The sequence below is a fragment of the Herpailurus yagouaroundi genome, unplaced genomic scaffold (genome assembly GCF_014898765.1).
Source record: "Herpailurus yagouaroundi ecotype Mexico unplaced genomic scaffold, PumYag 139, whole genome shotgun sequence".
NCBI lineage: Eukaryota > Metazoa > Chordata > Mammalia > Carnivora > Felidae > Herpailurus > Herpailurus yagouaroundi.
Window position 1 is genome coordinate 69,450,400 of NW_024412394.1, and position 25,571 is coordinate 69,475,970.

A 25,571-nucleotide genomic window follows, 5' to 3' on the forward strand; every position below is an offset into this window, starting at 1 on the left:
TTCAAAGCAGGGTATATAACTTTGTCGTTTTTGTTTTTTTTTTGTTTTGAATGACTGAATCAAAAACACACAACAATCCTCCAGAGAATATTTGCCAATTATCCAACCTAGTGGGACGTGAGGATTAAAAGCAAAGTTGTCTTTAAAAATATCTCGAACGTGTTAATAAATTGCCCAGTAATGTGATGGTAATTGTAGAGATCTTTGAAATGTTATCAATTTAGCAACTGCATCAATACCAAAAACAATACCATAAACACTTGATTGATTAGCCAGAAAATCCCTTTGTTTTATCCTTTTTTTTTTTAAACGTTGGAAACCCTTTCTAAATATAAAGATTATTTCAGCAAAAAAACTCTCCTTGTATAATCCCACGATAGCAGTGATCTTCGAATCACAGGGTCTTAGATCTGTAGGAACCAGACGCAAATCTCATCCGACCCCTTCATTTCTGCATTCAGGACCCTAAACAGAGGTGCCACATGGCTGTTCGAGGTCCCACAGTTGAATGAGCGCAGAGCCAGGCCTGGATAGTAGGTGCAGTCTACCCACTGCCCCTCCTACCACACCAGGTTGCTTCCCTGCTTAGCGACATGCTTGCGGATGTAGAGGGCCACTGGGAAAGACATATACTGACTCTAGGGGAACAGTGCTTCTTCTTGAAATTGTCTTTCTCCTACAAGCGGGATACAGAAAATTCCAGTTAGCAAAAGTGTCTGGTAGATGAAAACATTAAAGTATGCTTAATCTTGCTCTAATGATCCTCTGAACTAGCTAGACAACAGCCTAACCCTTCTGGGGGGCGGGGCAGGGCAGGGGGAGAACTGCACAATGGTTAAATTCACCAGGTAGCTCCTTGCCACCTGGCAGTGGGGCAATGTCACTGTTCTAGTACCTTCCATGATTTAAACAAATGAACAAAAAAAAAAAATTCAAATGTAAAATGCTCTCTTTTTAATTACTAAATTAAGAAAGTTAAACAATTTAAAAATGTAAACTCACAAATAAATCATAACAAAAAAAGGAATTAAGATTTCAGAGTTGCTACCCAGTATTAAAAACTTAATAGAAATAGGTTTTTTGATTTGTTGTTAAACATGTAATTCAAGGTTGGTACAAACAGCAACTAAAAATGTAGTACTTTTTTTTTTTTTCCTTTTTCTTTCTTTCTTTTTTTTTTTTTTTTGGTGCATCCCCATGAAATGTAAAGTAGTGCATAGTTATTCCACTGGAGACTTCTCGGACATATAGAAAGTCATTTCATTAGCAGTACAGGATGTTTAAAACACTTATTTCACAATGGGAAATGTACAACCCCCCCCACCCCCCAAGTTTTAGTTGCATGAGAAAGTTTAGCAGGTTGCCAAGACTATAACGCTATGGGTTTTAGACCATTTAAATGTGGTTACAAGGTTTATTAAATAAAAAAAAAAAAAGTTTGAAACATTTCAGCATTCATATTTTTGTACAAGAAGTATGTGTGGTTATCCACCTTCCAGTTCCCCTGGTGGTATTGGCCGTTGGCTTGCTTAAACACGCTTTTAGGTTTCAAGACCAAATTGCAGTTAAGTCAAAGCAAATACTGGAAACAGAACTTGTGAATCCAGCTCTGGAGCTGCTTTTGAAAAGAATCAAAGTAACAGCCATCTACAGGTACAATCATGAACCAAAAAAGTGCAATCTAAATTAAAAAGAAAAAAGGATCATGCTTTGCAAAAGCCAAAAAGGATGCCACTGGTGTGCAGAGTAATACCAGGGCTTTTATGCAGATTTGGCAGTAAAATCCTCACTCTGGGTCCCGAGGCTTTATGGCCTGGGTTGGCCATGGTCTCCACATTAGCACCCACGTGGTGTATGTACAGGGACAGATATATTATATATATATTCATATTTATAAAAAAGAAAAAAAAAACAAACACCTGTCCTGATTGGTTTTTGTTAAAACATGAAAAAAAATTTTATTGTTTTAGACAAAGAGGCCACTTTTGGAAAATAATACTTTTTTTTTAGTTGAATCAGGTGAAGACAGTTAAAATCACATAGGATTTGCATTTTAAAAAAAGGAAAGCACTAGGATTGTTGGCACTGGAGTAACTATTTACACTGAACAGAGGTTTGGCCTTTTACATAACATCAATACAATGCATTTTCCAAAGTCTGAGAAATAACAAGGTTCTGTCTCGTATGCTTCACAGAGGAGGTTCGGATTTGGGGACAAGTGTCATTAATGAGGGCCATGGAAGTTCGTCAGCTTCAGAGTCACATGCAATCTGATCCAGGACGGCTCTCGCTGCTCGGGCAGCAGCCGGCTACGGAACTGAAAGCTAATGGGGAGGGGGCGGGGAAGCCTCTTGGATAAGGCCTCTCTCTGCAGACCCAGGTCTCACAGGTTTTCACCAGGCTGGTACTGGGGCTCTGTGGCGGTGAAGTAGTCTTCCAGGAAGCCCTGCAAGTACTCGAAAGTGGGCCGCTCCTCCGGGTCCTTTTTCCAGCAGTGGATCATGAGCTCGTGGAGAGAGATGGGGCAGTCCTGCGGACAGGGCATCCTGTAGCCGCGCTCCACCTGCTCCAGCACCTCCCGGTTGTTCATGCCTGCAAGACAAGGCAGTGAGTGTGGGCCCTGCCGCTCCCCTTCCTTCTACCTTGAGCCTGCATGTGGTTCAAGGGGCACTGCTCCATTCAGAAATAAACAGGAAATGTGCAACTGCTACCGATGAATCTCAAAAGCATTGTGAGTGAAAGGAGCCAGACACAAAAGGCAACATACTGTATGATTCCGTTTCTGTGAAGTTCTAGTAAAAGCAAAGCTACAGTGACAGAACGCAGATCAGTGGTCGCCAGGGGTAAGGGGAGGGGAACGTCTGCACAGGGGCTGCAGGGCACACTGAGGGGTGATGGGAACCTTCGGTTTCAGGGCTCAGCAATCAACGGCTGTAAAGGCCAGATAGCAAATGTTTGAGACTTAGTGGGCTGCATACGATCTCTCTGCCGCAGATTATTTTTCTTAATAGCCCTTTAAAGACACACGAAAGAAAAAACAGGCGGGAGTTGGATTTGGCCCACAGACCACAACCTGCCAACTCCTGTTCTAGATCTCGTACGCAGCGGTGTGACTAGTTCATGTTTGTCAAAACTCATTGTGCTCCCAAAATGGTTGAATTCTATTGTTTGTAAATTACAATTCTGTGAAACTGATAAAAAAATATGAATGAAGCAGGCAAAGAAACAGAAATCCATGGAATGAAACATACACTGTTGATAGCATCTAGAAGCTCCACTTACGAACTTCATAAATTCGTTTTGCTTGTGCCTGGGCAAGCTTCTGGTGCCCCCCCTGCCCCCCCAGCCCGCACCCCCAGCTGAGATCTGCCATGATGTCGGCAAGGCTGGGTACCATCTGGCCCAGCGACCCCGAGGTGCCCTGGGGTTTGGTGACTTTCATGGGGAGACAGGGCGCCTCCGGGGGCTGTGTTTACTGATGACCTTGGACAGGCCATCTATCATTTGAGACCTCTGTGACCCTCTGGGGGAACTGCCTAATGTTGCGAGCTCAGGCTGCACAAACAGGAGACAGCCGGGGAGACTGCTAACCCTTCTGGAGGACGCAGCCTCCCTGCACGTTGGCCTTCCTGACAAGAGCAGGAAATACCATACGTGGGGTGAGGGGAGCGCCCTGACCCTACTCCAATCACTGCCAGACACTATCCTCTAGTTCTCCTTCCTTTTCCTGCCATATCGCATTCTGCCATCGCCTGCCAAGCACTTGTATGTTTTGGCTGCTCCCTTGGCCCCAAGTCTAATTTGGAATCCTTTCCAACCTCTGACCTGGTTTGTTTGTTTGTTTGTTTTAAACAAAATATGGTTTCAAGCCATGCAGAAACCAAGATTTTTTCCCCCTATCTCAGGGATACAATGAGAAGACCAAAGCATATACACGAAGCAGTTTCCTTTAATTCTGGAGGAGCTGGGCCCAGGGCGTAACCTTGTCCTGACTTCTGGGGTCTGTTGCCATTCTTCTTGTTTTGTTGTTACTTTTGGACCTGGGTTTATCCTGTGGCCGCCAGCCATGGCCCTGTCAGTCACATGCCTGTACAAGCCCTTTTAGGATGCTTTCTTATTCTCTGCCACTGTAACTTCTTGTGATAAAATCCATATATCATTCCTGCTGTGTTGAAATAGGCCTTCAATTTAATTATTCTCGCATAACCTTGCTCATGTTTTGGGAGTGATGCCCCGTTTAGTGCGAGAGGTTTAATGAACCAATGTGGGCCCCAGCCTCCATGCCATGCCTGATTTCACAGGTGCCCTCTTCAGTTGGGTGTTCGGTCAGCTCTGTGGCTAATTAGCTTAAATCCTCCTCCAACTGCTGAAAACTCATTTTGAAAACTCGGGATGGGGTGAGGAGCTGGAAGCAAGGGGCAAAACATAATGCTGCCAGGAGAACGTCCTGCAGACCTCTGGACAAATGGATCGAGGGGCAGGGGACAGCATTTCCTTATCCACTGTCCCTAAATCCCACAGGATCTGCAAACCAGAAGTGCTGGTAGTTCACTTGGCAGCAAAACTGGTCTGAACTGACCTCATTCTGGCCATAAACCCCGAGGCTATTTACTATTTTTGTTGATTCATACACACTGCTATAGAAATAAGAATGTATTTGAGTACGGACTTCTGCTTCAGACTCTCCTGGGATGTTATATAACGAATGGTCCGTGCACTGTATGCATGTTCTTTATTTTATTTTATTTATTTATTTATTTTTTTAAAGATTATTATTTTTTTTTCAACGTTTTTATTTATTTTTGGGACAGAGAGAGACAGAGCATGAACGGGGGAGGGGCAGAGAGAGAGGGAGACACAGAATCGGAAACAGGCTCCAGGCTCCGAGCCATCAGCCCAGAGCCCGACGCGGGGCTCGAACTCCCGGACCGCGAGATCGTGACCTGGCTGAAGTCGGACGCTTAACCGACTGCGCCACCCAGGCGCCCCTGTATGCATGTTCTTTAAAAAAAAAAAAAAAAAAAAGTCTGACTCTGAAGCACATATGGGCCCGAGAGTTGTGGCTGGGAGCCTCTGGCCCGAGCGGTGGCAGCAAGAACAAGTACATCCCAGGCCAGAAAGGCGAGGGAGAGAGGGTAATCTCTTGTGAGGACCGGCATTCTCTAAAGCCTCTGCTCTGTGTTTTACTACAGTCCTTGGTTTCATAATCTCTCAGAAGCCATATGACCCAAACCTGCAGAAATGCCCCCTTGTCTCTGCCCCTGCCAGGAGCCTGTAGGAACTGGGAGGAAAGACAGGCAGAAGGTCTGAACGTCAGAAGGCCTGACAGGCCCCTTCCGGAGATGGTTTCCCCACCCCCCCCCCACCCCCAAACGCCTTCTAATGCTTTATTCTGGCATTGAGACTGTCCAAAATGGCACCACAGAGTTTAATTAATCATTCTCCGATTGCTCTGTGGGGTTTAGGTCAGTAAATGTTTCATTTCATTAAAAAACAAACTACTCAAATGGAAAGATTTCATGTATTTCTTTAAACTCTTAATCCAATCTCTGCCAATGGAAAGTTTAATTGGCCACTTGGGTCAGGCCTATTTTTCCAGCGCTCTGCCCAAGTCCCAGACACAGCAGATAGAATAACTTGACCCGGGGTGCCTGGGTGGCTCAGTCGGTTAAGCATCCGACTTCAGCTCAGGTCACGATCTCGCGGTCCGTGAGTTCAAGCCCCGCGTCGGGCTCTGGGCTGATGGCTCAGAGCCTGGAGCCTGCTTCCGATTCTGTGTCTCCCTCTCTCTCTGCCCCTCCCCCGTTCATGCTCTGTCTCTCCCTCTGTCTCAAAAATAAACAAACATTAAAAAAAAAAAAAAAAAAAGAATAACTTGACCCTATACCTGTAGCATCCCCTGAGACAGCCTGCTTCCTGGGCGGCTGTAGCTAGGGGGACCCACGTAGGCCACCAGCAGGCCCATGCCGACAGTCACGTGCCTGCTCCTTGTCTCGCTCCTCCTCTTTCTTCTCTTCTCATGCCTCCTCTCCCTGGGCCTCTCAAAGCACAGGGACCATATGTAACCAATTCCACACAGTGGGCCAAAGCGAAACATACCAATGACAGCTTTGCCAGAAAAGCGGGAAACAAGACAACACACCGGCTGGTGACGACAGCGTGAGCGGGATCGGCTCTTTTCCAACCGTCCGTAAGCCAGAGCCCACACGGCTGACCTGCAGACGGCACCTTCACAACCCTGCACAATCGAGAGCTTGCCCGCCAAGCAAGGCTTAGGCTAGTTTTTACTCTACAAACAACTGCCGGATTAAGGGGGTTCATATTGAAAAGAATAGTTTCCTCAGCAATAAGAATAATTTTGAAAAATCATTTCAAGAATTTGTTTTTCTTTTTTCTCCCTTTTCAGTGGGGAGAATGCTAGCAGAGAAAGAGAAAAGACAGAAGCTTTAAAACATGGCATACGGGCATGTTTTAGGGAAATGCGGTCATCAACAGTTTGGGCCTCTGCGTTTCCTGGTAGGGGCTGCAATACAGACCCTTTTTCAGTGGGAGGGTGGTCTCCACCACCAGTCGTGGCTGACTGTGGGAGGTGTCATATTCACAAAGCAAAGCTGGGTGTGTGCCCTGCTTCCCAACCTCCACATCGGAGGAGGACCTAGGGGCTGGGGCCTCAACGCCGTCCTCTTCTGACCCCGCCGTGCGGCCCCTGTCCTCTCACGGCGTGGGAAAATGGGCCACTGTCACGGCCACCCTCACAGGGTACTGCTTAATGGTCCTCAGTCCACGGAAACCTGTGGGGCCTGCTGGCTGTCCCAGGGTTTGCTTTCAGATTCCTCTTCCCCAGATCCTCCGCCGGGCCTCCTGTCACCACGGATTTCGGGCTTGCCCGGACATGGTCAGGGAGAGAGCATTGTTTCCAGTCGGTCTGCCCAAAGCACTACAGCTGAGACTCTCCAGCCAAGTGGACTGTACTCACTTCCTGTTGTTAGGACTAGATTGTCCTTTCTAAATCATTTTGCTGGCTTCCTCCTGATTTCCGAATCAGGGTCAAGCTTCCAACTCTCACTATCGATTTTCCTGTGTGTGTGTGTGTGTGTGTGTGTGTGTTCTTTCTCTTTGCTCTTTGTTGTCTTTCTCCCTCCTCTTCTTTTAAACTTTCCTATTCTCCTCTAAGCTACATATTAACTCAGTAGAGCCTCCCTTCCTTCTTTTCTTTTAGGTTCTTTAGAGAAGGAAAAAAAAAAAACCAACCCTCATTTTCACTGGCAGAGCCGCTGCACTACTTCTGACTCTGTATCCTCTCACGGGGTCTCTCAGCAGATGACCTGACCTCCCCCGGCCTCAGTTTCTTCATTTGTCAACAAAATTGTCAACATTTGTCAACTGTGCTCTTAGCTGTTTGAAAAAAAGACAAAAAATGGTCTTCTATGACAGAAGAGGGTTTTGCTTTACGGCTTCCCGTTTGTGTAGCCTCCTAATATGGATCTCGGAGGGGCCGTCTCTGCACCATCAGGGATTTTCGCTGTTACCGGATCAAGGCTGCATCTGGATTTGACCATGGGTTGCAAGAACCTGGATTTTTGTGCCATGGAAAAATTAAGCACTTTTACAATGGGCATGATGTTAGGTTATCAGACATCAAGATTACTTTTGCAAACTGAGCTTTTCATTCAAAGGACATTATGCTCTATTGTGCATAAGGCTTTCGTCAGAGGCTCCCCCTTGCTTCTCTGCATAAACCCTGTAAAAATCTCCTTCTGTTTACTCGTCTGTGTCTGTTGAGCAGTGCTGTGCTAATGCCAGGGGAAGGAGAGCTATGCTAATGGTGCTTGCTCAGCACGAGCCTGTGCTACCAGACCGTCACGTGCTCTAGTTGTCTTACTGGGCGACAATCAGGATGTGTCACGTCAGGTCTGGTGAAGGATCAAAGTACAAATTTAGGGCAGACAGATGCTGATCAAAGAGCATAATGAAAATAAAGGAGTGACATTGAGAAGGCACAATAATGAGTGGTTTTATTTCTCTTGCCCCATTTTTACCAGATACCCTCAGGGCAGCTGCTTTTATTATTTATTTATTTATTTAATTTTTAAAAAATGTTTATTTTTGAGAGAGAGAGAGAGAGAGAGAGAGCGCGCATGCACAAGCGGGGGAGAGGCAGAGAGAGACGGGGGAAAGAGGATCTAAAGTGAGCTCCACGCTGACAGCAGAGAGCCCAACGTGGGACTTAAATTCACTGAACCTGAGATCATGACCTGAGCTGAAGTCGGGCGCTTAACCGACTAAGTTCCCCAGGTGCCCAGGGCAGCTGTTTTTATTAAGTCTGCTATATTAGTAAATACGGAAGTGACAGCTACTCAGGTGCCATGATACACAATTTTAAAGTTGATCACGCAGTGCTGAGAAGAACTCTTTTGTCCCAGAAAAGAAGTGAGGAAGGGGGTGAGGGTGTCCATTGGGAAGGCCATGGAAACACAGCTGAAATGAAGGGCAGCAGAATGCAGGGCTCAGGAATGCAAAGTTCTTCTCCGGCTGCCCTCTCCACCTGCATTTTCCTCCCCTCCGTTCTTCCCTCGCCAGCCACACTGGCTGAGAGAGATCTTGTAAGGATAGGTGGCAACATGACTCCTGGGCATCCAGGCAGGATTCCCTCTCTGGGGGAACGTCATGAGCTGAAAGGAGAAGCCCTGGGGACTGTGGATGGGCGTGGAGAGGGCAGAGGGCAAAGCACCCCTGGCTGACAGTTTTCCTTCTGCTTCCCATTTTCCTGCTGGAGAGTCTAATCACCTCCTACCCCAAGAAAAATCTGCTCTGTCGGCATGCTGAGCACAGCAGGAATAGTAAGAGTGCAGGTGATGAAAATGGGCTGCTGAACACAGAGGAATGCATGTCTACGATTCAGGGCATCTGAGTGGGGCAGAGGGAGTAGAAGGGCAGGATGTCTAATTCTCTAAGGAAGGTGGCTTCTAGTTTCACTAATTTCCTTTGCCTCTTCGAGCCATTGTCAGGTGACTAGATATATTCATGAAAGCCAAGCAACTGTCACTTATTTAAAAGATTTGAAAGTGCTTCAAATGCACGGACAAATGTGATGTGCTTAAGAAAATGATCCTGCTTTGCTAGATCCTGCCAAAGTCACAAAGCAGGTGTTCAGTTGAGAGCCAGGGCACAGGATGGCCAGAACATTCTGCCTAGAACAGGGTGGAACATGGTGTTTCAACTGACCACAGTGTCCATTTCCCAGAACAACTCTGAGGACAGAGATTATCTCGTGGCTGGGACAATACATGCTATATTTACGTGTGGAGATGATGGAATAGAGTTGGAGGCTTTAAAGGTTCTCAGCCAAACTAAAAAATCTTGTTTCAAAAACCTCATAGGCATAATCTGTTTTTTGGGTTTTTTTTTTTTGCTATCCCAACTATCCGTCCATCAATCCATCCATTGATACATCCAGCCATCTACCCATCGATCAATCAATCCATTCATCCATCGCTGCACATGCTTACACTTATTGAGAGTCTACTATGGGGAGACACTGCTGAGCACTGGCAACATATAAAGGAGCTCCTGTCCCTTGGCAGCTCAGAGCTGCTGTGAAATACAGGCACACGGTCAGGGACTTTGACAGAGATGTACCAGGTATCACGGAAGTGAGCACAAGGGGCGAGCCACTTGGTATGGACACGAAGAAAGCTACACGGAGGAGGTGATGGCTGGGCTGGGCTTTGAAGGATTCTGAGGCAGGCAGTGAAGCCGAGAGAGCGACTCACAGGTCAGAGGGAAGGGCTGGGGGTGGCGAGAGACAACTCACGTCAGATCATGTCACTCCTGCTCAAGCCCTTCAGTGACTCCCCATTTCACTAACGGTGAAAGTTAAAGTCCTACTAAGCACCTAGGAAGGCCCCATCTGATCTACCTGGGGGCCTCTCAGACCTCCTGTTCCCTCAGCTCCAGCCGCACTGGCCTCCTGTTTTCAGGGCCTCGCTGTCTCTGGGATCCTCTGAAGAAAGACTCCCTGCCACACAGCTACCTGGCTAGCCTTGCTTCTTTCCAGGCCTTTCCTCAGATGCCACCCTCCACCCCCTTCCCTGCTTTATTTTTCTCCATGCTTATTACCACCCAGCCAATACTGAACATAGTCAGCTTATTATCTTGGTTCATTGTCTGTCTCTTCCAAGAAGAATAAACACTCGTGAGGGCACGAGTTTCTGTCTGTAGGCTGAGTGCTGTACTCCTGGTGTGTGAACAGTTCCTGGAATACAGTAGGTGCTCAATAAATATTAAGCATGTGGAGCATGTGGAATGACTCCGGGAGATTTTTTTTCCCCCTCAAGGAAAGGGTTATTAAGGACTATGCAAAGCTAAGTCTTCTGGAGTTTCTCTGGAAGGCGAAGGGAAGCCACAGACATTTTTAACTGGGAGAGTAAGATAACCGGGTCTCTGTTTTCTAGGATAACAACCTGGTGGTGACAGTGACAGAATGGGTGGAGGGGAGGAGAAACTGAAGCGGAAGTCCCACGAAGAGGTCACTGCAGAGTGGATGACAGCCTGACACAGGGCAGTGGAGGCAAAGAGGAAAAGGAGGAGGTGAGGGAGGTTTTGAAGGTGACATGACGGCTTAAAATGCGGAACTCTGATTTTATGCATCAACCCCAGAAAACTCCTTTTACGTGCGTGTTTTCATTTCTCACATAAACAACCCCATCGGTACAAAATCCATTCTAATCTTGACGCAAAGAATGGTTCTGCACCTTGGCTCACAGAAAAACAAGTTATACTGCTGGGCCTAGAATGCGTTCAGGTCAGGCTGCTCCCAAGGAACCTGTAAAACTGAGTGGTCCTTTGCAACCGTGTGCATCTCTGTGGCAAATCTCGGAAGCAACCTTGTCTGGGAGGGTGGTGTGTGCGACTCCTGTCCGCTACCTCCCTGTTAATCTCAGCGACACACTTCCGTATTTTTTTCTTTGGCTCCAAGACTGTCATTCAGTTTGAGATTGTCCTTTTAATCCATTCCTTTTTCAGAACCAGCTAACCGACCAGGCGGCCCATGTTTCATTGTCTCCTCAACCCTTCTGCTCTTCATGGGGGTCACACCTCACATACTCCATTCTAAGCTTCTTCTCTGATTCTCCCTTCTGGAACTTCTCTCATGCTGGGCAAATATGCCTGGCAAGCTTTATGAGCCCACGGAGAAGTCATCTCCCCTCCCTTGACCTCATCCTCGTCGTCGTGCAGCCAAAGTACCTTTTCTCTGTGTGAAGGTGACAGAAGGTCATTCTCAGGTGTGAAAGAATTCAGGAAAATACCGCCACCTACCGTTCTTGCAAAAGGAATTGCTTAAAAATATACCGTAGCCAACTGCAAAATTTCTACATTGCGATGTCGGCACGAGGGACAGGCACTGGGACTCTGTCCTCGGGTACCACCGACAGACACGAGGTTTCGGTGCGGCAGAGAAGCCATGCCTTGGCACACATTGACTCGGCCACGCCAACACCGAGGATGTGGACAGGAAGGTCCTTCCTTGCACAGTGACATCTGGATGAAGCTTAATGATGCTGTGCCTTAGGAACTGTTATCCTTCATTAAGGTAATAATCCTGTAATTGGAATTCCTCTGTAAAAGCCTCTCCCTCAAGAAGAGTTTACTGTAAGATACAGAAGTCCAATTAAATAGGATTATAACTACGTTAAAAAACAACAACAAGAAAAACACCCAAGAGGCACCCATGGCTAGGAACGGGCCTGGGAACAATCTTCTGTGGCTGTTTGTGGGCGAGGGGCAGCTCAGGCCACTCGCCTGCTGACAAACCTCCCCTGGCCACTGCTGCCGACCAGCCAGGCCCCAGAGCCTCCCCGTGGTAGCACATGAGGCCCTCGCCACGGGACTTTCCAGCCACACTTCCAGGCTTCACGTCATGGCCCTCAAATTCCTTATTCCTGCAGCTCCTTGAACAAGCACCGTTGTCCCAGGCTTTGCTGCCTTCCCGCATGCTGGTCCTTGTCTGGAACCTTCTTCCCTCTTCCTTGACTTGAGGAGGAGGCCCTACTTGCTTCCTTCTCCATGAAGCTTCCCAGACAGAACCTGTCCTCTTATCCTCACAGACTCGGGGCAGCTCTCCAAGCCTTCCGCACGTCAGCAGCTGCTCACAGTACAGAACTATGCATAATAAAGTACACAGTTCTCGTTTCAAACTCCTTTGCCACCCTCACAGGATTCTGAGGGAAAGGTCCCTCTGTAGATACCTGGATCAGGTGCCCCTGACCCCACTATCAGAATTAAGATTCAAGGCCCACAGGGAGTAAATCCAAGTAATCCACTCCTTGAGGATCATTTCCTCTAATAATAGATAAGTAGCAGGAAAGACTGATGTCTTCCTGGATTTGATGCATCTTTTATCTATCTGACTGTAAATTCCATGAGTGCTGGGACTACATTTGTTTATTTGCTCATTGTTCTATCCTAGGCAACCAGAACAGTGCCTCACTCCAGGAAGGCTTTAATCAGTTTCCTGAGAGTGTGAAATGTCTTATTTGTACTCATTTCCTAGGTAGAGTAAGATGCCCGGTGCAGTTCACACTCACCGACGCTCTGCTGAATGAATGAACCCTAGTCTGAGTTCTAAAATAAGGCCGTTTTCTTTATGCTAGAACCAAACTTGGTAAAAGACTCTCCCCAGAAGCACACACCTGCCTGCCTTCCCTGAGGCCCCAGCCCCTGCGCCTTTGTCTGGGTTTCTGTGTGCAACCCTGAGAAACAAAAAGCGGCTTTGTATCACTGAAAGGAAAGCCTTTACGAAATGCAAAACAACATTAACCTTTTCCCCTTCACTGCATTCAACACACTGGCCAACCGTAAACCTGGGGGATTCAGGGAGAAATTGGTTCAAAATTCAGGCCAAAAAAAAGGAAAAAAAAAAAGATGCCTTTTATCTTCAAAATCCCAAGACCTGCACATTTTCCCCCTTGAGAAGCAACTCAAAAAAGCCCCTGCTGTGCTCCAGGCCCCTCTCGGGCAGCCCTTTCTTGCATACTGCTTGGCTCTCTTGGAGAGCCTGCCCACTGGTGCACGCTGGGAGGAGCCGCCCCCGCAGCAGGAGAACGGACTTCCACCTGCATCTCGAAAGGCCCAGGGCTGGCGCTTCAGAGACACGGAAATTTGTCCATTTTGTCTCTGTGCCAGCCCGGCTCTCCTAGGAGTCTCAAGGCCATGCCAACCTGAAAAGAGATCCTCTTTGCTTCTCTGCATTCTCTGAAAATGACCAGAAATAATCATAAAAACGAACAAAGGGATTACAAATTAATCTGCCCTCGCTGTCTCCTCTGACTGCAAAGATAGAATTACAAACCCAGGATTTGCAAAAGACCTCAATTCCTCATTAATCTCCACTATCGTTTCTATCTTGGCTATTTTTTTTTTTTTAAGCTCCTTTCTTAGGCAGGGAATGAGGGGGAGCTATGTCCTTTCTTCACTCAACAGTAACTGAAAAATATGTCCTTAACATTTCAGAAAGCAGATTGTCCATGTGCTGTAATATAACCACTAAAGCGTGGAGGTGAAATGGCACGAGTGTCCTTTATGTCACCATCTGTCGAAATTAATGAATTTAAGTGTGGAAAACCTAAATCTGTGGTTTCTTTGAAAAGCATGAATCTGACAATCCTGAAAAATTCCAGGGCCTAAGAATCTCTAATTTCTTTATGTTGCACTTGTTTTTCTAGGGCATATTTTGACTGCTCAGCACAGGGCAGTGAATGGCCTCTAAACTGTGTTTCGCATGTGCCTCTGCTCTCTATGGCCATCTGGAGCTGGGGCCTGCAGAGAGAACAGGTCCCGGCATTTTCCCGCCAGGTTCACTCCATGGGTCAATGCTACAGTGTAATCAAAAAGCACATCTCTTTCCTGGAAGTGTCTGCAAACTCGATTTGGGTTGAGTTTCTGCCAGCCACATTTCTGCTCCTGGAGCCACGGATGCACACTCCTACTGAGAGAGGAGAGATTCCATGCACTGGGGTGGACTGAAACCTCATACTAGCTGCTGTTCACATGACTCCTGGCATACAATGCATGGTAGCTGCTTGCCTGCATGATGTCCATGGTGGCTCCCAGTTCTGCTTTCCCATGGCTAAATACCTGTTCGTGTTCTTTAAACTCGTGCACAGCAGAAAGCTGAGGATGGGGCTTAGAAGGCAAACTGAGAAGTGATCCCCGATGGTGCTGAGACAGCATCCAATCGGAGGCCCATTGCTGCCAGGTCCCGCCCTTACCTGGGTATGGCACTCTTCCTTTGGTGACCAGCTCTGTGAGTAAGATTCCAAAAGACCATACGTCAGACTTGATCGTGAACCTCCCGTACAGGGCTGCTTCGGGGGCCGTCCACTTAATGGGGAACTTTGCACCTGCAGAAAGAACATGTGATTGATTACTTGGCAGGCAGAGAGCATATGGCACCGGGTATGGGGCTGGAGAGGAAGAGTGCTAGGAACCACTTTCACAGGAGCAAGTTCATAGAGGAGGAGGAGAAAGTGGTCAATAAGGAAATGGAGTACAACTGACTACAACTGAGCAGCTGTGGGGTCTAGTGCTGGCTCTGTGACCTTAAGCAAGCTAGTTTAATGTTAATTTGCCCACCAAAGGGTTGGGAGTTCAAAGCTCCTTAAAGCTCTGGTTTCTAGAAACTGGAATCTATGATCACACTGAATGTCACAGGTTTGGTCTGGATAAGGGGCTGACCTGCGATTTAGGGAACTCATTTCATACGTCTTTTCTTTTGCTTTGAAGTTATGTCATATTTTAATAAATATATATAGTATTAAATCATAATGCTACTCTCATGAATTGATATAGAAAGGCCAGAGTGTGTTCTTACGAGGTACATAAAAACCAAATCAAACCACCGTGATTGTCTCAAGGTGAAGACAATTTACTGTAGCCCATGTATTTTGTTGAAATGGGCTCTATTTCCCAAGGCCTCCTATATCCACAGCAGAGAAATGATTTTGCCTTTGGCTACCTCCCTCCACCTTTTCTCCCTGAGAGTGGTCATCTTTGCTTCTGGGATAGTTTTTTCTTTTGTACTGTATGATCTCTTGTTTACTGCCCAACCTTTCTCCTACCAGCCCGAGAGGGTACTATTTAATAATGTTTGCTTTCAAAGAGCAGTCTTGCCTCAGTGACTATCTTAGGAGTCTGATTTCTCAAGACCAAGCAGCAAATTCATGCCAGTCAGGAGAATCTTTTCTTTGAAATTTCTCTGATCATTAAAAGAATCTTCTCTCCAATCTAAAAGGAAGGCTGTTCTTTATAAGGCCAGTTGTGTGTATGGGGAATTAAAATTGACTCGGCAGCCTGTGCGCTCACATATTAGGCTCAGCAATTATAAAGCAGTTCTAGAGATCTCATCGAACAAACTGAAAGAAAAACACAAGGAATTTTTGTTACTGATATAAACACAATTATATGTTAAAAGCATGTTAATTTTACATAGGAGCTCCTAAAAAAACCATACAAAGGCTGACGGAATCAGAAATTTTTGTGGTATCTTCTATGAAAAGTCACAATGTGCAAAAGTGGCAAATAATTAAAATCTTTAAATTAGTATGGTTTTAATAACCAGAGGTATGATAAATTACAGCAATTAGATTTTTGTTTTAAACACAGTACATGATAACATCTTTAGCAAATCTGCCCTGGCATTTTCTGGCAATATAATTTTCCTCTCCATCTCTTTTATGCCAGTGTGAAATGAAATTAAAAAAAAAAAATCCTACTATTTCATTATGTGGCATCTCACATTTACACTGGAGCAGAGAAGTTATTCTATGGTTTTCTTTTCCTTTTATGCTAGGAGTTATTTTTAATTAGCTGTGTTTCTCAAGCATAATTATTTCTATCTTTCCTTAAGTGCTGCATGATTCCACACAAGGCCTGGTATTCTCTGAACAGTCATTTTGTTTTTAAAGTTTCTTTCAAAGCGTTCTTCTGTGTGAGAACCTACCCTCGAGCATTCTGTTCACGCAGCTTTGGACTCTGAGCCGCTGGGATTAATGTGATAGATTTTCTTCAGTGTCGAGAACAGACTTTGCCCTGGACCAAACCTCAGCTGGAGTTCTCTTATTTCAGAGAATTAAAGGTATATTAAATTCATTCCTATTTAAACTATCTCTTGAGCCAAATGGCTTGGAAATCTATGTCCATCTCTAAAAGCAAAAAGAACTTTTTTTCCTCCCTTGTGCAGATACGACTCCCGTAAATAAAATGACAAACAAAAGGAGCCTTTCTTCCCTTCTTGGAATCATCCAACATTCGTGAAGGTGTGTATATGCTAACAGTAAACCGTTCAAAATTTGGATAAAGTCACTTTGGATTTTCTGAGAGAAGATTTCATAATGTGAGCTTTGAAAAAAAAACCAAACCCAAATGTCAATATATCAGCCATTTGTGCTAGTTGGCTTTGTTGTTTTCTCATTACATCATCTACAGCAAGAATTGTAATATGTAAACCTTCAACAAGTAGGTTCAGACAAAGGCTGTAATCGATCTCTGATAGGAAACCATTTGTGGATATGTGCTTTGAGACTTAGTAGCAGGGGCTTACGTAAATAAACTTATTTTGCATTAGTTTTCTTTCTGAGATAAGCAATATGTTTACTTACACCTAATACATTTTGGAAGCAAAAGAAAGAATATCTTTGTCCAATTTCTCCTACTTCTTTTCAATCTTAAAATAGCAGCCACTGTTGACAAAAGGAGCTTCTCTAAAGACAACTCGTATTTTCCTTTTCAAGGCAGACAAAAGGTTAATAAATTAAAGCAGCGATGATCTGTTAGTCATTAACTATGGTTTCAACAAAAGAACTGATTGATGTTCGCTCTTTTACTCATTACCTCTATTTCCGCTCACCTTGGTTTCCCACCTCCTGAGGGTACAGATGTAGTCCCCAATTGGGGAGAGTTCAACCCCCGGTTTGTGGCGGTGGTGGGTGGGGGAGGGTATCTCTAAGGAGATGCAGCCCCAAATGGGAGAGAGTTCAACCCGGGGTCTGTGGTGGGTGGGGGCGTGGGGGTGTCTCTATCCAGGCAGGCTGCATGTTGCAGACCCCGGCCTATGAGAACAGCATTGCTGGGGCTGTCTGGGATACCACCAACACAATCCCACAGGCGGCCTTGCTGGGGGCTTGCGGTAGGCTCTCTCCTCAGGTGAAGTCAAGAAAGCTCAGAAACCTGGAAGGAATTCCCGATCTCCTGGGTATAAACACTGCCTTTCCCTTGAAAATAAAGTTCTGACACGCAGAAAGTCAGGATCAAAGATGTCTTCTAAGCAGTACAGATTTGTAGAAAAAAGGAGACAGTGTCCAGAGGCCTATACAATGATGAACTTGGCTCTGTTATGTAACCAGCTGATTCGCTCTTCTTGAAATTCTCCTGTTTGGGAGCAGGATTCAGATGCCAATGCAATTTCCTTTCCTTTGCGTTTTATTCGAATAGCAAACTATGGCAGGTAGGATAATCTGTGTCACTGGTATCATGTAACACTCTGTGAACTTGTTCAATGTTTAAATGCACTAAAAAATATAGGAATTATCATTCATCATTGCTCTAGTTTTTACTTCCTACTGAATTTACTCTAACAGTTTAGGATTCTTTTAAGCCAACACACAAAACTGTGCATGTAATATATATGTGTGTAATGCATGGACTTGAAACGCCTTTTCCACTGTTTCCTAGGTAGTGTCTGCAGATTTTGTACCTCTTAGGATAAAGCCCTTGCTGAAAGTCTGACCTGGTGTGCCACTGGGGCCCATGTCCTGGAACCACCTTCTGGGTAGGGTGTCTTTGCACTTGTGCCATTTACCTTCCTGCAATCGTGGTGAGTACCGGTGAGCCTCATGCTTAGCCATCAGGCACCTACATCTCAATCCTGTTTCTCTATATTCTGTTGAGATGTGAACCGACTGGTCATGAGCTCGGTGTGACAACAGGGGATTGGACTCCCTCTCTTGGCTTCCACCTCTCTCGTGACCCCAATGTCACCTGCATTTGTATCACCTGCTGGGCCCTCCCTCTTGAATTCCTGACCTGTATATCGGATTCTCTCCCCAGCCTCTCCACTGGGAGGCTTCAAAGGGCCTTTCAATGCAACATCCCAAATTTACCTTTCCCCACGGTTTGCCTTGTCAACCGCCTAGCTGATGAGACCAGAATGCCGCAAGGCCCCCTCGTTCAGATGCTGCGTATATCTGCCCATCGCCATACATCTTCCCTGAGTCCCCTTCCACCTCTGCTGCTTCACCACTTTCCATGTTGAGTCCATTTCACTCCGGAGAGTGTGTCTGTGTGTCTTCACTACCCCCACTCTGGTCTGTGCCTGCTTGCTCACGGTCACCTGTCTAGACTCCTGCAATGGCCTTCCCATTGGGCCCACATTTACAGTCTGGTCCCTCCTCCCTATCTGTCCAGCCTCTTCTTGTCATCCTGGGCCTCCCGATCCTCCCTATCTCCAACCTCTCCATTGCCCCTCTCTGATGGTTCCTGCCTGCTGCAGGGCCACAGGGCAGGCTGTTCCCTTTGCTGACGTCCCTCCCCCATGGCGAACTCTTGCTCCTTTGCTCTTAGCCTAAGTGTTATTTGCACAGGGAACCTCCACCTGAACACTAAGACTGGGGTAGTTTCCCTGGTACTGTGCTGCCAGAGCATCTTGTTCTTTGTGGCTGCTACTTTTCAAGGGCAAATGAATACGTTTGAAGTACACCTCTCCCAATAGATAGAGACTGTCCTTGAGGGCAGGAGCAGGTCTTTCTGGATGGCCACCTTATCTCTAGTACTGAGCCCAGTGCCCAGTGCCCAGAAGAAACTAAAGAGGTGGTGAACGACTGAGTAATTGGACAGATGCTTAGCCCTCCCAGCCTTCCTTTCCAGCCTGAACTGCCACAGCTCCTTACTTACTAGCTTCCTGCTCTCTGGAGGGTCCTCTCCTTGCACTCAGTGACCAGTGTCACTGTCTGTCTCCATCTGGATGCCCTTATAAGGGTCTAACAACTGCCGACTACTGTAGAAAAGCATCTGTCACCAACTAATGACACTTAGAAACACCCGGAAAAACCTGTGTTTTTAGTGCCAAATGAAGGGTGGAGTGAATCTGTCTCAGACGGAGGGAACCCCAGACTTTGCTCTGTGAGGAGCAGGGGGTCTAGATCCCTGGAGTTGCAACTCCGGGTGGGGGTTATATCAGCAAAAAGACAAGGTGGCCAGAGGCCTTGGGAGTGTTCACAGCAAAACGCAGTGGAACATCTTTTTCCGAAAAGACTGAACAGGAAAGCGGGTAACCGGACGCCAATCGCTCACACTCACAGGCCCTGGTCTTCCTTATGTAAAATCAGGTTAATAGTCTTCTGGGCTTTAGGTATGAGGAAGGAGAGGGTTGTGAATTTATTCGGTTATCAAAGTTGGACCACAAAATAACATCGAAACCCCACTAGTGCTGGCTGGTTTTGTCTTCTCTTGTTTCCTACCATGAGCACTTCTGAGTTCTTCCCCCGTGGCCGGCACCGCACCTCGTTCCAGGGAGCCACCAGTGAGCTCAACCCCTGGCTCTCATGGAGCATGCGGCTTAGTCTGGGAAGGAGACAAAATAAACGAGTGGCCATGATATATGTCAGACAGTGACAAATGCTATAAAGAATGATAGAATGGGCTACAAGGACAGATTTTATGGGGCTCTGCAAGGCCCACTAAGGATGTTGGGTCCCATCCTAAGTGTGATGAGAAGCCACTGGGGCTTGTGAGCAGAACATGATGACATCCCACCTCACTGTTTCTCCTTGTCTTTCAAATGTAGCAGACAATAGAGCATTACCTTGAGAACGATTTACGATGAGAAAGAATGTGAAGAGCATTTTGACTTTTCAAAACTCTCGAGAAGCATCATGACGTTTTGAGGCCCATGGGCATCTATCAGCAATCAGTATCAGATAAGTTATATTTCTGTTGTCACCTCTGACATCATATTTAACTAGTGGCTCTGGTCACATCTGTGCTATTTTTAGCACACTTTTCAGGTTTGAATAATACGAATAATCTCAGCAACAAAGGAGTAAAATAGCATACTCCAAAACTGCAAAGCTCAAACATTTTTATGGGAAATGAATTACTTATCTTTTCTGAGTTTATTCTTCCCTGATGTCCTTCCTTCCTTCCCAAGCATTTCTTGTGTCTCTGCTTTAGGCTCTTCTTCATACTTCACTTTCTTTTTTTATTTTTTAAGTTTATTTATTTTGAGAGAGAGTGCAAATTGGGGAGGGGCAGAGAGAGAGGGAGACACAGAATTCGAAGCAGGCTCTGCACTGTCAGTGAGGAGCCCCATGCAGGTTTCAGACTCATGAACCGTGAGATCAAGAGTCAGACACATAACCGACCGAGCCACCCAGGCGCCCCATCCTCGTTTTCTAATGGCCTCGGTGTTGTGGACTCCTCCCTCCCTGCTTACTCCCTTGGGGAACAAACACAGGTTCTCAAGACTTCCGCTGCCCATCATCTCTGTATGAACAGGGCTGGAAATACTACACAGACTGTTTCTCCTCGGAAGCTCCAGTTTTTGATTCGCAAATGTCTAAGGGACAAAGCCACTAGGGTGTCTTACCTTTATCTCAAACGTGGCAACTAACTATGAATCTAAATTCATCATTTTACCAACTCATCTTACTATGAATAAGATATTATAAAGGGTATTCTTGTATTAGGTAAAAAATTTTACCATAAGACTGACCTGACTTAAAAAGTTTATTCTCACTATAATATTTTAGGATGCAAATGGAGTATCTTTTTTTTCCCTCCTACTATCCCTTTTCTGGGGGTCACATCATCATTCTGCCAGGCTGCAAAGCAGAAAAAACCTGAAAGCCAGCTGGGACTTCTCCCTTTCCTTAAACCTCTGAGCTAATCCATCACCAAGGTTTCTTTTTTTCTTTCTTTTTTTTTTTTTTAGTAATCTCTATGCATAACATGGGGCTCTAGCTCATGAGTCACATGTTCTACCAACTGAGCCCACCAGGCACCCCATATCACCAAGGCTTCCTGTTTTCTTCTTTGACATGGCTCTCAAATTTTCTCTTTCTTATTTAAGCTCTTTGCTGAAACCTGTCTTGGGTCCTCATCCCTCTGATCAGTCCTCCTGTCACGGTGCCCTGCCTTTGGATCACTGTCCTTTCAATGAGTCACTTAAACCAATGAGTTCATAACCCTCTCCTCCCCAACCTCATTGTGCCCCCCCCCCACCCCCCCAATTGCATGAAGGCAAACTCCTCCACCTGTTTTTCATACCCATGTATCTGTTCCACTTTGGCTTTTGCTACCCCAAACCCATCTTCTAGTCTGGTTTGCTTTCTCGGAACCTATACCCTGCACTTGGCATAACCATACCTGTTTCTTGTTAGCTTTTTCTAAACATCTCCTCTCCTTCCACCTGCATAGCTGAAGCCTACTCATCTCAAGTCCCACCTTCTTTATAAAGTCATCTGTGATTACGCCAGCCTTCAGTGATCTCTCCCATGCACTTGGAGCCGATGCTATGAGTAACGGTTTAATGCTTGACAATAATATCCACCATAATGGCTAAACATACTGAGGGCTTGCTAAGTGTCAGGCATCACGCTAAGTGCTTTACATGCAGGAGGTGCATACCAGTAACAGTCCTGTTCTCCAGATGAGAAAACTAAACAGAAAGGTAAAATGAGATGCCAAAGGACAGGTGGAAATGGTGAACTGCGATTTGAACCAGGGAGCCTGGCTCCAGAGCCCGAGTGCTTGAACACTATACACCGTGCAGCTGTGTCCACGTCTCCAGCATGTCTTTCTGCTAGTTCTGCATGGGTTATTTTTTTATCTCCTTAAATAGAATGTAAACCCTGGGAGGTCAGAGACCATGTTTTATACTTAGATTCCTCGACAGGACCTTGCCTAAGGCTAGTTAAAGAGCAACTGCTCAACAAATCTTTATCTGGCTAAAGGGTCAACCTAGCAATATATCTAACACTGTGACGGCCAAAGAAATTCTCTTCCTTTACACAGATTCAAATCAAACCCAAACAAGAGAAGAGTAAATACACGGCAGTGTAACAAACTAATAGTTGTTTCCACCCTTAGTGTTATAGGAATAAAATCATCCTTACCATACTCTAGGACAGTCTGACTGGATGCTCTTGGTGTGTAAGTGAAAACAGGAAGGCCAGCTAAACTTATTATGTCAGGAGGGTGCATCCTAACCCCGGGCTCCATTCCAGTTAATGACGGTCCTATATCCCTAGTGGTCAGGCAGTCTATTTTCTTTGTCTCAAACAGAAATAGTTCTTACTTGATTTGGTTACTTACTATACTGTATGCATCTTCATGCATTAAGATGACGGCAGTGGCATTAGAAATGTTCAAATGAAGATGGCAAAGACTTCTGCTCCCAAGTCTACCTCCTGCACTAAGTGTATGTAAGCTGGCCAGGGATCAGGGAGAAAATGCTCTTCAGTGACAATGCAAAGGGGCCCACCTGTGGGCTGCGCTGGGATTGAGGGGTCATTGTGGAAGGCCCAGGGTGGCCATTTACGAAAGTAGTTTCTGAGTCAGCGTATCTGGGCTTGCACATTCAATTTACTGGGTGACCACTTAAAACCTCCGCCAGTCTCAGTCTCCATGGCTGTAAATCGGGACAATGATAACCTCATGAGGTTGTGGTGAGAATTATAAACAATGTAAGGGGTTCAGCACAACATCTGGTGCCTGAATAAATGCCAGCTATTATTTTATTTGGACAGTAATGCAAAGGCACTGAGTTGCATCAGGTTAGCCAAAGCTCTCCAAACTTTGAGAGGAAAAGAGGATGAAGAAAACCCAGTGTGCTCATCAATCAAATACTGAGAACTTACTGAGCCTCCAGTTAGTCCCTAGTGCAGTGGGAGGGGCTCCTGAGACAACCAAGCATGGGTCACCTCCTGCCGTAGGCCTTTCTAGGCAGCCAGGGAGACAGAGCTCACAGGCAAATCCAACAGAGAGCTAAACAGACTGTGGTGCTGGCTTTGGGAGAAAGAGGGCTCAGGAGAGAGGGAAAGAATGCACAGAGAATGGGGTCTCTGGGTAGAGGTGGCCATGTTGAAATGCTGCAGTGTGCCCCATGTTGCTCCCTGGGAAAGGCTCAGCTCAGGGGCCAGGACAAGCCTGGGTGGGGCCCAGCTCACATTATTGGCTCTTGGTGGAGAGTTGGACTGTTAAGCCCTGGGGCCCCCCCCCCCCCCCAGCTGATTCCATAGCCCGGTTTCAGAAAATTTCCCCTCTGGCTAAAAAACTGGGCCAAGGTAGAAAAGGCATAGCCAGTGTGGAATAAAAGCAGCCAAATCCTTCCTGCAGAGAATACACTGGTGCCCTGATAGTGTTTTCAAGGGGAAAAGGCATTAGCTTCAACCACAGACACGGTTTTTCTGAACCAAAGATCCATCCAGGGTCTTCTTTAATTATGAAGTCACAAGCTCTGCAAATTATGGCATTCAACGTTAAATAATATTCGGTACTTCAACTTTAAAGTTACCCTGAGGGATAACGGAAAAGAAATCACAAATCATGCCAGTAACAGGAAGCTGATTACATTGGTGGGGAAGGGTTACAAGGCAGGACTAGGACAGGATATCCTGTAGGAGAGGTGAAATCAAAGCTGACCCGACCTGGAACTCAGTGGTTATTCAAACAAAACAAGGATTTCAAACCCAATAAAACTGGACAAAGCCAAAACTCAAGATTTTTCATACTAGGCTAAAGGAATGACTTTCAAATTTCCCAAACGTGTCTGGAGTAATACAACTGTGTGTTTTCCAGTTATTCCTGCTGACACATGCTGTTGAAATTTCTACTATAGATTCATAAGGTCTTATCACCATGTTTTAAAAGTAAAAGTAAAGGAGAAGTAACGGGTACAATGAATTCATATGATGTAACCTCCGCAATGCACACAGTGAGCAGGGAATTTCAGAAGGAAGGAGGTAAGGAGGAGGGAGGGGGGAGTGCTGTCCCATCAGGGGTGTGGGTGGAGGAAGAAGGAGTTCGGCCCAGGAAGACATGCATCAAGGGCCAGCGGCAGCGCCTGAACATACCACAGAGACAAGGCTTGGCTGGCTGGGCACAGATCCAAAGTCTGGTGTGGCTGCCTCCACGGAAGGGATATTCAGGCTGAGAGGGGTGAGGAGAGTCCCAAGGGAAGCCCCAAATGGAGGACCAGACAGAGAAGGGGTACAATCAGAACAACTAGACAGCGGGGAGCAAATCCAGCCTCCAGAGAGATCGGGTTTGAGGTTGCTGCCAGGGCAGGAGTCCTGGCATCTCGGAGTTGAGGAAGGAAGGGCAGGCGGCTAGATGGACTGGGAAGGACGGCAGAGCCTCGTGCGGAGGAGAACAGAACGCAGGCTGTGACAGTTCTTTTACCATCTGCGGGGGGGTGGAGGGTGGGGGGGTGGGTGGTGGGGAGCCAGCAAGGGAGGGGAGGGCACTCTGGCTGCTTGTCTCCCCACCACCCTCCTCCCAGTGGGGACCCAGTGGCAACCCAGGATAATGCTCACTGGGGGCACAAGAGAATGAAATCCACTGGCCTCTCCTGAAATCACGGGCATTTGGTCCTCTTACTGTCAGGAAGGAAATCTAAGACCCATCCAGAAGACTCTGCTTAAAGTACAGACCGGGCTGGGCCGGCTTGTGGAAGTGGTTATCTTGGGTGGAACTGAGGAAAGAAGGAACCTTGCTAGCTATTCTAGAACACCAAAGCTCTGAGTAATTCCAATGATCCTTCCAGCTTTCTGAGAGCCAAATGAGAAGCATCAGAATAAAAATTCTGACTCACAATTCCGATAGGACGGACACTACCTTTGTGGACTTTTACTTGGAGTGAAAGACAAGAAAGCTGTGTGTAGGGCTTTGGAACCACCTGTATGCTGCTGTTCAGGGTGGTGAGAACTCAGACCTAAGTAAGAAACACGTGTCTGGGATGCAGCTCAACCCAGAAATCATTCCAGGAATCCAGCTACCTCCAGAAGGGGCAGTGGGCCTGGTTCAGTCTGACATCATTGCTGCAAAGGCTGTGTGCCTTCCTTCAGCGGGAAGAAACGGAGGCTTCACAATGTGGGGCAGTTTTCATCTGCACCGCCCGTCCCTGATTATCCAGATGATGCAAATGAAGGAGTTCCTTCTGCCAGCAAAGCAAGATGAGGAAGCCAAGTGACATTTTTGATGTTTGATGGCAGTCTGCAGTTCCTATTTACACACTTTAAAATCACAGAGGGTGACCATCTGCTTCCTTCTTGCTGATTACTAAGAAATGTGGGATGCAGAGACCAAGGACATGCTCTTGACCATTCAGAAACAACCGCCAAATTGCTCTGCCCAAGACAGCACAAAGGGGAAAGACACCCACACGGAATACAACACGTGACTGCCCAGTGCGGAGAACGAGGACAGATATTGAGGGGAGCGGGCTCAGTGATCAGGGCTTATCGCGGTCCCATCTGTGGGGGGGGGGGGGGGGGGGGGGGGGGGGGGGGGGGGGG

At 46.4% G+C, this 25,571-nt stretch overlaps 1 protein-coding gene across 8 annotated transcripts in view; it reads right to left on the reverse strand.

Annotated features, from left to right (window-relative positions):
• Positions 1-1,146: 1,146 nt before the first annotated feature.
• FYN (FYN proto-oncogene, Src family tyrosine kinase) overlaps positions 1,147-25,571 on the reverse strand; it is a 216,791-nt gene continuing 192,366 nt past the window's right edge. For 7 of the 8 annotated variants that reach the window (XM_040474408.1, XM_040474401.1, XM_040474402.1 and 4 more), the window contains 2 exons: positions 14,271-14,402; positions 1,147-2,592 (listed from right to left, as the gene is read on the reverse strand). In XM_040474408.1, coding sequence (XP_040330342.1) covers positions 2,384-2,592; positions 14,271-14,402 — 341 coding nt within the window. In that variant the 3' untranslated portion in view covers positions 1,147-2,383. The remainder of the gene's footprint in view (positions 2,593-14,270; positions 14,403-25,571) is intronic. The other variant, XM_040474404.1, reaches the window with a different exon arrangement.